At 29.1% G+C, this 13,494-nt stretch overlaps 1 protein-coding gene across 1 annotated transcript; it reads left to right on the top strand.

Moving 5' to 3' along the window:
- Positions 1 to 2,830: 2,830 nt before the first annotated feature.
- Positions 2,831 to 13,373, top strand: LOC112593986 (peroxidase-like). The gene is made up of 12 exons (XM_025338575.1): positions 2,831 to 3,473; positions 6,956 to 7,256; positions 9,258 to 9,466; positions 10,241 to 10,608; positions 10,737 to 10,923; positions 11,001 to 11,198; positions 11,445 to 11,592; positions 11,659 to 11,815; positions 11,899 to 12,069; positions 12,449 to 12,647; positions 12,720 to 12,825; positions 12,916 to 13,373. The coding sequence occupies exons 1-12, from the start codon at positions 2,897 to 2,899 to the stop codon at positions 12,998 to 13,000; spliced, it is 2,706 nt and encodes a 901-aa protein (XP_025194360.1). The 5' UTR covers positions 2,831 to 2,896; the 3' UTR covers positions 13,001 to 13,373.
- The last annotated feature ends 121 nt before the right edge of the window (positions 13,374 to 13,494 follow it).

The following is a 13,494-nucleotide window of genomic DNA, read 5'->3' as shown; positions in this document are numbered from 1 at the left end:
ATTTTGATTATTTAAAAAATAATAACCCTAAAGAATAATATAGATCTTAATTTTTAACTTATTACTTATTTTTCTTCAACACAGCTCTTAAGTGAAATACTTTTCACAAAAATTATAATATAATTATTTTTATTCTCTAATTCACTCAGAATTTAAAAGAAATAATTATAAAATTTTTTTTAACATTTATAGTGAAATATTATGTATTTATATTTTAATAAAATAAAAATTAGGTAGTTACAATAAATATTTAAGCATATCTACTTGAATAGAAAATATTAGACGCCTCACATAGTAGGCAATTAAAATAGGTCTCTCTATAAGCAGTGAAAATGTTTGAACTGAATTGTTTGTTCTTAGTTTAATTTTACTTTTATATTTATTTATTGATATAAACGCCTGTAAGGCTCAAGTATAATTTGGTTGCTTACAATAATCTTAACTATACAGATAAGGTAAAATAGAACATATTAAGAAAATTATATAATTTTAGGAAGCAGTATTAATAATAGATCAACTATGATAATGAGATTAAAAAAAAAAAAAAGCCAATAGAGTCAAAAAATATCAATAATATTTTAGTAAAAGAAACTTAACTTATGAAATCTATAACTTTTGAATGAAATAAATCAAAATTTTTCAACTCATTACACTCACGAGTAATACGAACAAGGGGATTATTATAGCCATGAGAAGTACGATGAGGTGGAATTAAAAATGTAGTACGGTACCGCGAATTAAATTGAAGAATATTATAATTTAACGTACATATTAAATCAGGACAAGATATAACGCGTTTTATTATTTTGACATAAAACGAATATCTATATACATTTTCAGGAGATTCTAAATTGAGACTGAATTGGATTGATGATAAAGACATAGAAACTGATGGACATTAATGACCATGTAAATTATAAATGTAACTTCCTCTTATATCCGACAAGACGTAAAAACTTTCTCTGAACACGCTCAAGCGATCCAATGAGACCAATTTTCGTAGGATTCCAAATTCCAAAGAACTAAGCAGAATTCCAAAATAAGTCTAACTAGTGAAATATATAATGTTTATATATGTGTGAGTGTTAATGTACCAATGCATTTTTTTTTGTTTATGTAATTTAAAGTTTCACACAAGAAGCATTTAAAATCATAAAATATAACATAAATCGTACAATTATTCTGAAACGTTGAAACGTAGAGAAAAATATATATAACTCATTTATTCTTATTATTACAATTATATCGTTAATATTCTAAATGACAAACATTTGGTTTAAGCCTTGAAATCAAGTTTATACTTATAAAATGTATGAGATTTAAATCGTTTAACTTTAACCAATTATAGACTTGAATATTTTTTAGAAAGATCAAATAAGATGAGAACTTAATATTTGAATTGATAAAAGTGTATGTTGCATATTATTATACATCGGTAACATATTTTATAATCGGTCAACGCTAGAATTAATAATATTTTAATGTGTTTTACAGCCAATAAAGATACAACTAATAAACAGTTTATAATAATTTTGTCAGAGGAAAAAATTCATCTAAATTTTCAATCATATCGAATAATGCACTGCCTAATGTGATATAATATTAATAATATTATAGTATGTTGATATATAATACAGAGAAAGTCTATACGTTTGCTCACCCCTCCCCCTCCACAATTTTTCCTTTAATAATGAATAATGATAATGAATTTGAATAATTTTAATCTTTGAATTTTAAAATACTCTAATAAGGACCATATTTTCAAATAGATACTTACATGGTTTATTGTGTTTAAGAGGAGATTCCTGTGTTGACACCCACCAATTTTGGTCAAATTATTATAAAATCGCCTTTTTTATCAATAATTAATTTTTAATCAGATTTTGTTTGAAAATGCTTATGTATCTATATCGAAATTGGAACGAGTAGTTTCTGAATTATTTAACTTTAATGGGTTTAAAAGACAAGGGGTAATGATTTTTTGAAAATGTTGATACATGATTAATATTTTATAATTTGTAAAAATGTTTTTCATATAATAAATACCTACTTTAGATCCAATATTACAATTATTTTATATTTTTGTAAAACCATTTTTTAGAGTATTATTTTAAGTATACATACTAATCTATATTATGATCGAATAACTCAGTAACTATACTCGTTTGAATATCCAGAAAAAGGTTAATTATACTTATAAAAAAAAAAAGTTTGTATCTAACATAGATGACACTTCTTAAGGTTCAAAAGGTATGAGAACATATACTAAAAAATAACTAAAAAAAATATGACCCTTAAATATACCTACTTAAAATTTCCAAAAATCAGAATTTGAATAAATTCAACAAGCAGTTATAAAATAGGGGTGGCGTACTCAATAGGTAAATCACCGTAATATAAAATATATATGTATAGTAGAATACGGTAATTTATTACGGATATACTGTCGCTGCAAAAAAATATATTATCTCAAGGTCGGCCGGGCCGCGTTACAAACGGTGTTGTTCGTAGGTTTTCCCATGTTATATAGATATAATAGGTACAATATTAGCGTCAAAAAGAATCGGCAAGTGCTTATTTAAATCATATTATATTATATCAGCTATTTACATATTGTGTTGGTTACCGGTTTGATTTTTGGCAACATTAAAAAACTCGCAACAAACAGTACGCGCGCGAAAAGGGCATATATACCTCTGTATAGCTATATGCATATTTAATATCGTAAGACTCGACTCACTCTGCATGGGTGCCGTGACCTTGGACGATCGTCGATCGACCCACGTGAACCACGGCGGGCTCATCACCGCATCATCATCGCCGTCGCCGTCATCCGTCCGTACGCGACTGTGCGCGGTTCAGTCTTCAGTAGACGTCCGCACATTCGAACCGCAACATGACGCGAATCCCAACCGCGTTATCGCTGTTCCTTTTGCTGACCGCTGTGGCGGTCAGAACCCAACAGCAACAGATTCCTTTCCTCACGGAAATATTTCCCGAACAGCTCGAACAGCAGCAACTTCAGTTCCAGCAGAACCAGGTGCAGGTACAGTTGCAGCAGGTGCAGCAGGCGCTGGAGGCCAAGCCTCAGGACCCAGGACTCCGGGATTCACTGCTCCAGCAACAACAGCAGTTCGTGCTGATGTTTCAGGACATACAGCGGCAACAGCTGGTCCTCCAACAGAGAATACAGGACAGGCTCAGAGGAGCACAAACCGTACCGCAGCCCGTGCAGCCCGTGCAGCCTGTACAGCAGCAGCAAGTGCAACCTGCACCGCAAGTCGAGGAACCAATCAGAAAACCGTCTAACACCCAAGGATTCTGCAGGACGGTGAATGGTGAGTTGGGAACGTGCAGGCCACTGGTCAACTGTTTGTTGTTTTACGCCGAACTTCCCGAATTCAAAAGACAACCGTGCAAGTTGGCAGTCAACGAATTCGGCGTGTGTTGTCCTTCGAAAAACCTCAATTCAGGTAATAAATATGTGTATAAATATCAATACGAAATATGAAATAGAGTAATATTATTATAATTTATAAAGATATATATTTTATAAACATTATGACTATAATTTGATATATTCACTTTTTGGATTGGCGTGGTTAAAGTTCCAAACTTCGAATATCACGACACTAGCATTTTAAGTTTTCTCAAGTTTAAAGCAAAACATTCTCATTGGGTTTTTTATATTCATTTAGATACCTACTATATTTTCATTAATTATTAATTTTTTTCCTCAAAAATAACGTATACACATTCAATGAAACCCTTGAGTATAATATTTATAATGATAGTATGGGAATCAAGAATGTATTTTATTTGTATTAAAAATATCATTAGGTATCAAAAGTTATTAGTTATGGCAAGGTTATTTCTCTGTGAAATCTAACAAAAATTGTTACTAAAATTATTATGCATAATAATTAAAAATAATTATTAAAAACGTTTACTTGCTTAAGAAAAAACAACCGATTGAATATTAGTGTATATTTTCACATGTATAATATTATATTTGGGTATAAATAATAATATACAATAAAGCATTAAATAATCTTTATGATTTTTTTGAAAATTCATAATATGGCAGTATAATATATTTGATAATAAATTTTTTCACCATTTAATAAAAATTTGCAAAATGAATTGTATACACATTTTATAATAAATACGAAAACAAACATTTTCTATTTTTTTTCCAACATAATCACGATTTATAGAAATTTATTTTTTTATATTTCAACGTAATCGATCTAGCTATTCGTAAAATATACAAATTCTAAAAACTAATTTGAAGTCAACTTAAATCAACTTTAATGTGATAATTTTGATATTTTGTTTTAGAAAAAAATTAATACGATTTGTTTTTAATTTCTACTTTTTACAATAAATTTTGAGGATTAAAAAGGTTTAAATAAAATAAAAATTTAAATTAATTAATTAATTAATTAAATAATCAATTTTAAAATAGTCTTGACAACAAATTTAAATCTGTTTTAAAATTATATCGCTTGACTAGATCAATCAGTACGTTGAAATTATTACTTAACTATATAACTGTTATGTTACAAAAAATAACTACTTTTCATATCCTTGACAAGTATAGTAGGTACATAAGTTCCTTATATCATTTTTATATTTCTTATTTCAATAGAATTAACGAAAGACATATTTAATTGATATTGAAAACAATTACTTTATATTATTTTATTTTTCATTAAATATTTTATAAATTGTTAAGTATAATTTACTTTGAATCCTAGAAATTATTTATCAATATTAATAATTCAAATAACTTTATCTACCTGTAAAACCTACGTCGTACTCAGTTTTTTTTTTTATTATAAAACAATGAGAACAAGTACAGTTTATTAATAAATATGTATACTCACTATACTTAATTTTCAGAAATTTGTTAACATTTCTTTTAAGACATATTTAGTAAAATATAGAAATAAGAATTTTATTTATCACAATATTGTTAAACAAATATGTATGCATAGACAAATAAATTGTTTTCGCCATAATTAGATTATGAGTAGCATTTATAGCAGGTACCAAGCACCTACGTACATTGCTATCAAATTTTTTGAATTTTAATAATAAAAATATTTGTATTTTATACAAAAATAAAGTTCCAGCAAGTGGTCTTTTTAATATTTTTACATAATGTCAATTTCTTTTAAGTAAAATAGACAGAACACAATTATTAACAAATTAATTTGTTTGTATGTTAACCAAAATGTAATTTTAATACATTATTTATTTTCGTTTTATCAAATTTAAAATTAAAAACTATGTTATAATTTTAATAAAATATAATGAAAACCCATAAAAATGCATAGTCATCATATTGCTCGTGATTATTATGTTCTCTACAATTTCATTAACAATGGCAAGGCCTGTGTCAGCAGTAACGAATATGCAAATATTCACCGAGTATCAAGGACCAACGTTATAATTGTTTGCTACAGCAGATTAACAAGTATACAATAATTGATCGTCTGGAACGCGTTTTTCTATAATTTTTAAAATTACGCAGTGGTTGAAGTTTAGGTATGGATGGTATAGTAGCAGCTATTCTTATATACAGATGTACCTATATAGCTTTACACGTAGGTCGCCATACTAAACCAACAGCGATACTTACGCACACGCATCCGGATCTTCTATTAATAGGTACACATTGCAGACACCTATATTTTAAAATTATTTTATTTATTTATCAATAATTAATGGGTTTAGTTAATGGGTTACACTGAACTGCATATTTACCTAAATAATATGTAAAACAGGCGCATTTTTAGAATTTTTGCAATAAAAGCCGTAGGTGTAAATGACATGTGAAACCCGAACAGAGGAATTAAATAACTCGTATAGTGGGCATATACGAGTACATACATATACGTTCGTTCAGGAGTCATTGATCTATGGATTCACCGATTGCTGTTCAGTAATAATTCATAATAATATAACTGGTCCCAAACGGGTTTAGCATGCTAATGAGCTCTAGGGCGCGTATATATCGCATACACGCACACATAAAATACATAATATATAATATAATGCATTTATTATTTCATAACTCCTTTAATGAAATACAATATGCGTGATAGCGGCCTAACTCGATTTAAAGGTGAAAAAAGAGCTGGATATGAATCCAGAGTTCATAGATTAAAGCGACTTAATCCCTTTCCATAAATACTTTTGCTATACATACATTTAAATACAATTTTAAAAAATTAAATTAAATAATTAAATAATAATTTATGATAAATTGATAAATAAATGATAATAATACGATGATAAAGTATAGAAATTAATGAAAATAAGAATTGGGAACAAATGTTTTTAGTAAGTTAAATTTTTATTATAACAAGTTATTCATTGTTATTGGTTTGTTAATATATGTAAAAATATATAATATAATCAGAAATACTTATTATTAGTAGGTACCTACATATTATTTTACTTAGACTTTATTTAATAGTTTACGATTTGCATATTATTTACATAAACAAAAAGTGAAAAAAATACATAATATGAACAAATTAAAAAGTTATTTAAAAAGTTAGTAGATATATTTTATTGTCTATTTACCCAACACTTATGAAATTTGGATAATCGTAATTGTTGTCATAAATGTCTGAAGAAGTAGAACTTTATTTTGATGGATTTTTAAATAGTAGGTATAAGTACAAAATTAAATGTAACCATAAAAAAGTAGCAACCAAGATTTTTCTTGGAAGTAAGGAAAACGATTAAAATTTGAAACTTAAGGAGGGTTGCTAAAGTGCCAAGTATCTATTGTATTTCAGAGGCAATTCTGATTTCTTGGAGTTTTAACTCCTGTTTGATTGTGATATACCTACACCTATAAATATATTATATTAGCTTAAAAATATTATTGTTGTATAATTAAAAATATTATTCGGAAACTATGGTGTTGTACATATAGCCAACATCCAACAGACGCCGACTACGACCACAGTTACGGGCGTGATTAGAGCACCGCCACCGCCACCCGTCGAAATACCGCCGTTCACATCGGAACAGTTGAACATAGCCGCGACAAACGCGTTGCAACGCCTAAACGAGCGACGAGTACTTGTTACGTCTCTGTTTACGAAACGGATATTGGTGCCTACAGGCAGCGCCGCAGCATGGCACCAAGAGCTCTTCCCGACCACCAATGAGACCCTCACAGAAGGGGAACAGGCCCAAAAATCCGTGGATGCTAGCGTTGGGCTTGTAAACGAGTGAGTGTATATTATACAGATTCTAATTTATACTTAATACGTTACAATAAATAATAGACGCACAAAGGCACGTTATGGGGTTGACATGGTGGTTATCTGCCTCTCAAACGAGATACGTATGCAATACACAAGCTGTTAATTCTTAAAGTCTCAAGTAGGCCAAATTCTGAAAACCACGAGGAATAAAAATATCTTACAAAAGTACCTACGGGAAAGGGCAGAATAAAGACAATTGCAGCTCTAAAGCTTTTTAAATACGTATTAAAAAAAAAAAAAAACTAAAAGACTTGCCCCAGTCTAAAGTTTAGATTTGAGTGTATCTTGTTATTGAGTAGCTGGATTTTTTATGTTTAAATTCAATAACAAATTACAAAGTCATTGTATCTATACAATACAATGAGCGGAAATGATTTATTTTTATGTATAGGCACTTATATTTTACAGAATAATTTCGTATAAAAACGTATGAAGAACCATAAGATGAATGTTTATGATTTATATTAGAAATAACCTTTATACCAACAAAAATCAAAAGAAATTCGAAATTTTTAAATATGTTTAGATTTTTTTAGAAGTGCCTACTTAGAATATATTTGAACTCCTCTAAAGTATTAATTAAACCCTATTGTCTACCAATGTCTATCCTTATGTTCAATGTCGAAGATCATTACATTTTTTCTGATCTAAAGCGTGTAATATCAAATACGATATGTGAAGTGCAATTCACATATTTTTGAAAAGATAAAACTATTTGAAGTCATAATAATTAATAAAGTCTAAAAATAATCTAAGACATTGGTCTGAAAACTAAATAGACTTATATAATTATAAATTTATGTTTTTTTCTCTACAGTCATAAAGATTTGGACACGGCTATGGTAATATAACCAGAATTTTAGATTATAAAGAGGTAACTCTTTTTCTCTAATGAAGATATAAATAAAATTAGAAAACTCATAAGTTTTTCTTAAAGTAGCTTAAAATTATCTAAAATGGATATTTTTTTTTTTTTTTGATTTAGATGTATAATATATATAATGCGGACATTATTTTCCCTTAGGATCTATATTGTACAATATCAACAATACTAAATGATGTGCTATAAAATATAATTTAATATATTAATACTATAATAAAGAACGTAATGCGATTGTGATAACAATGTACTAACTCTTTTGCATTTTTTTTTTACATATTTAACTTTTTTGTTTGTCTTAGGTTACTTGAGTAAGTACCTGACCTACCTAGATAATAAATTATTGGATGTAAATAAGAAGTTTTATCCTATGATTGTGATGCATCTTATATTTCTGTATGACTTATCGGATATCTATAAATGTGTATAAGAATAATTGTAGAGATGAATTTAAAACTAATGAATTATGTATACACAATGATCGTTAAACGAAAACGTACCTATTGTGACGCCTTCTTAACCCTGACAGGCTGACTATTACATTTACTGTGTAATAATTATATAATATGTTCTGTTCGCAATAATGAGTAATATACTTGTAATTACACGAACACCTGAAGGATTTTCGACACTTTATATTATAGTCTAAAAAACTAAATATTATGTGTTGAGTTGGTAGTTAACTGATAGGTACCTACCTACCTATATTTATATTAGTAATATAGGTATTGCATTATTTAATAAATGGTTGAAAAAATATTATGAATAGGTACAAGTTAAATTGAAAACCACAAAACCTACAGGGAATATACGTATTATATTTGTTTATGGTATAGGCAGAGCTATATAAATAGGTGTACTGAATAAAGACTATTCACTATACTATAAATATATAGGTAGGTACCTAATAATTACCTATAGATAATACCTATATATAAAAGTAATTTTAACTATGATTATAATTCAGTCTTTCTCACATGATAAATCTGTGTAAACTACAGTTATATTTCAGTACTTAACTTCTAATAACCTATAATTTATTCAATTTTTAAGTATACCTATACCTGTTTTTTATCATTGTATAGTTTCAATTTGACACGTGAACAAGGTACGTTTGCCTTACCGAGCTTCAGCATTCTCGACACGGTACTTGGCGATACTTGTCCCAGGACATCATTTTGTCAACCTCATAAATACAGATCAACCGATGGATCTTGTAATAACATCCGACACGAGCTTTGGGGACGAGCTAGCACGGCTTTACAGAGAATTCTTCCTCCGAAATATGGAGACGGTGAGTACCTACCTCATTTTAGAACATGGTAATAACACGTCTTATAATCAGTAGAAAAATAACTGTTTTTCAAGCATTTATTATTGTCAGAGTTATTCTAATAAAATTGTATTTTAATTATTATTCAGATAATATTTTTTCAAATAAAAAATTATTCAAATGACTTTTTACAATTATTTGATTAAAAATGTATCCGATTAATTATCAGTTATTTTATTTGATTTAAGATTAAACATATTATATTCGTAATTTATAATTTTAAACACGCAAATATTAAAAACTAAAATTAACTTCGTATTTAAAATCGCACTGTTAAACATATTATTTTATTCTGAATAAATGAAAAAATATTATTAACAAAGCAATGTATAAAACTATAGAAAAAATATTTGTTATAGTAATTTCGTAATAGGTAATTACGAAAATAGTAAGTAATAATTAATAAGTATAACAATATTATTCGTCTAAGCTATTTAGTTATAACTTATATCTATAAAATATGTAATATATATATTCTACTTATTGTACATTTTTGGGTTACCTGTTACTTATTAGAATTTATGAAATAAATTGTATAACCCTTATTGTCAACGAATAAAGGACTACGACTTACGAGAATATATCAGTAAAAATAGTACAGGTGATACTACGTAGATTATAAATTATGTAAAAATAATGTATGCATAATATATCTAATATATCTATACAATGCAATCATTTGTATTAAAATGTAATATGCTTTATAAATATCTTACCATTGTGTACGAAATGCAGGTGTGAATTCACCGAGATCAAGAGCAGCCAATGGGTCGCCGTTGCCAAGTGCAAGACAAGTGAGTGTCACGTTTACTCAAGACGTGGATTCGCCGTCCGAAAATTACACAATGCTATTAATGCAATGGGGACAATTCCTAGACCACGACACAACGCACACACCCATAAGCAGAGGTCAAATGGGTAGTGGGATATCGTGTTGCAGGAACGGACGAGAAATAGAAAGTTCTCTACGCCACCCGGATTGTTTCCAGATAGAAATCCCCCGTAACGATCATATGTTCGCGCCTTTTGGCGAGAGGTGCATGGAGTTCGTCAGATCACTGCCGGCGCCACGTCCCGAATGCAATTTCGGACCTAGGGAACAGGTGAAAAATAATTATTTAAATAGTTTAATACATACCTATTATTAAAATGTATGCAAACTCGCCATTAAAAATACATATATTACATATATTTAAACCACAAACGATATGTGCTATGATTTTATCGTTAGATGAATCAAATCACCGCTTACCTTGATGGATCTAATATTTATGGGTCTTCGCTGGCCACTCAACAAAGCCTCCGAACGTTCCGAGGTGGTATGCTGCAATCGCAAAATATCAGAGGAAAACAGCTTTTGCCGGGAAATCCTTCCGAGTGTTCCGACGATACGGGCAGATCTGCATGTTTTAGAGCAGGTAGGTAAACTAGATCTCAAGTCTCAAAGAGTTTTGTTTTATATTTTATGTAACTATGTGTACTTCTTCTTGCACAGGCGACGGGCGTGTAAACGAACAGATAGATTTAGCTCTATTGCACACCATTTGGCTGCGTGAGCATAATCGTATCGCTTTCGAGTTGTCCCGACTAAATCCTCGTTGGAGTGACGAAGCAATATTCCAAGAAACGCGGAGAATAGTTATTGCTCAGATACAACACATAACCTATAATGAATTTTTACCAATTGTTTTAGGTAAGACTACCTTCCTACCTATATGGAAACCCTATGAAATGTAATACAGTTGGTCATGGGCGTAGCTAAGATTTTAATCAGGGGGACCAGTTGATGACCTTTTTTCTTTTTCCACATTTTATAATAAAATTTACATGTTTGGTATAAGAAATATAATTTAGTTTGAAGCGCAGAGGAGTGCAAGTGCCCTCCTGCCTCACCCTTGCTACGCCCATGCAGTCGGTATTAACGATTTCTCTGATACAGGAAGAAGTTATATGTCCAAGTTTGGGCTATCTCCAGCAGAGAGTGGATGGACAAGGAATTACGATCCAGATTTAAATGCTGGAATAACTAATGCTTTTGCGGCAGCTGCTTACCGATTCGGTCACACACTTATACAAGGAAATATCCAGTTAGTAGATTTTTAGAAGTGAAATTTTATATGAGAATAGTTTAAAAAAAATGATAATTATTTCAGTGGTTATGGAAAATTTGGTAACATCAGAGAAAATCTTGTACTCAGTAAACAGCACTTTGCACCATTTAATTTGTACAAAGAAGGAGCTTTAGATGACTTTATCAGAGGAATATCTTTCCAAAGTTCTCAAAATTTTGATAGATTCTTTACTAGAGAAGTAATTTACATTTACTAACATTATTAGATAAGCATATTGTTTACTCCTATTTGCTATATTTTAATTATACACTTTATCCTTAGATCACTGACCATTTATTCCAAGGTAATCTAAATTTTGGACTTGACCTAGTAGCATTAAATGTACAAAGAGGACGTGACCATGGTTTACCACCCTACAATGAATGGCGACAAGTATGTGGGTATGAAAAAGCAAGGAACTGGAACGATTTAGAAGAATATATGGAACCACAAGTATAAACTACTATAATAATTACTTAGTATTTAAGGATATGAATTTAATAAATTACACCAATGAATACTTAGTATTCATAAAATTTTAAATTAACTTATTGTAGGTATAAAAAAAATCATAAAATACAATAAATCTGTAATTTTTCTCTAAGTTGTTCAACAAGAATAATTCTGATTACATGCACTAACGTCTAAAATATAAGAAATAAAATATTGTGCTAAAAATATTTATAATTTTGATTTTGTATCATACTCATTATTAATTTAGATTAAAATTTAAAAATATAAATAAAAAAAATTATTAAATTTTTTATCCTACTCATAAAATAAAATGCATAGAATATTACCATCAATATCAGCAATATTATTTTTGTTACAGACTATTGTTAGACTTGCACGATTGTACAATTCGGTTGATGAAATAGACTTGTATATTGGAGGAGTTTCAGAAAAACCGTTGAAAGATGCTCTAGTAGGCCCAACTTTTGTGTGCATCATTGGAGATCAATTCTCTAGACTTAGACGTGGTGACAGATTTTTCTACGAAGAAGGCGGTCATCCGTCTTCTTTTGATCAAGGTAACTAAATTTAACAACTATTTAGATTTTAGAATGTATTTACATTTAAAAGGAATAAAATTATTATTTTAGTTCAGCTACAAGAACTCAGAAAGAGTAGTTTGGCAAGATTATTGTGTGATAATTCTGATGATATGGCTCTCATTCAACCATTAGCTTTCTTAAAGCCATCGTTTTTGTAAGAATTTTCATAATTTTAAATTATACCAATTAACTCTATCAATCCACTTCTATATAACTAATAAGTAATAACTGTTATGGTTTTCAGGAATCAAAGGGTAGCTTGTGCAAGTTCTTCTATACCAAAAGTGGATTTAAGAGCATGGGCTGGAGAAAGAACAGCAGTACCATAAATTTGAGACTGTATTAACATCCACCATACCAATCAAATTATAAAAATGCTATACAAAGAGGAGAATAAAGAACAACAGGCATTCGTGCAATATGTGATCTACTTTAAGATTTAAAATATAGCACGTAAACTACCACATATATTAGAATGTAATAATTATATGTAATCTACAGTAATGTAACACATTTAATTGATTGTTATGATCAGTTTGAAAAATTAAAACGAATCGTCTACACTTAATGCGGTCATATACTCAAATGATTAAAGCCTGGTACAAATCAATACATAAATCTGATGATTACAAAATATTTGTAAAGTGTAGGGTTAGATTTAAAAAACTAGAATTGCAGTGCTATTGAAAAGTTTTAAATTAATATTATACTACTTTATTTGATTAACATTTTAATAATAAGCAATTTAAAAATAAAATATTATGTGTTAGATCAAAAGTTAATTATTGTAGATGATTGTTGTGCCGTAGATCACATATTGCAT

The sequence above is a fragment of the Melanaphis sacchari genome, unplaced genomic scaffold (genome assembly GCF_002803265.2).
Source record: "Melanaphis sacchari strain LSU unplaced genomic scaffold, SCAv2.0 Contig21_pilon_pilon, whole genome shotgun sequence".
NCBI classification, from domain to species: Eukaryota; Metazoa; Arthropoda; class Insecta; order Hemiptera; family Aphididae; genus Melanaphis; species Melanaphis sacchari.
The sequence above is the reverse complement of the archived record's forward strand: the minus strand, read 5'-3'. Positions and strand labels throughout refer to the sequence as shown.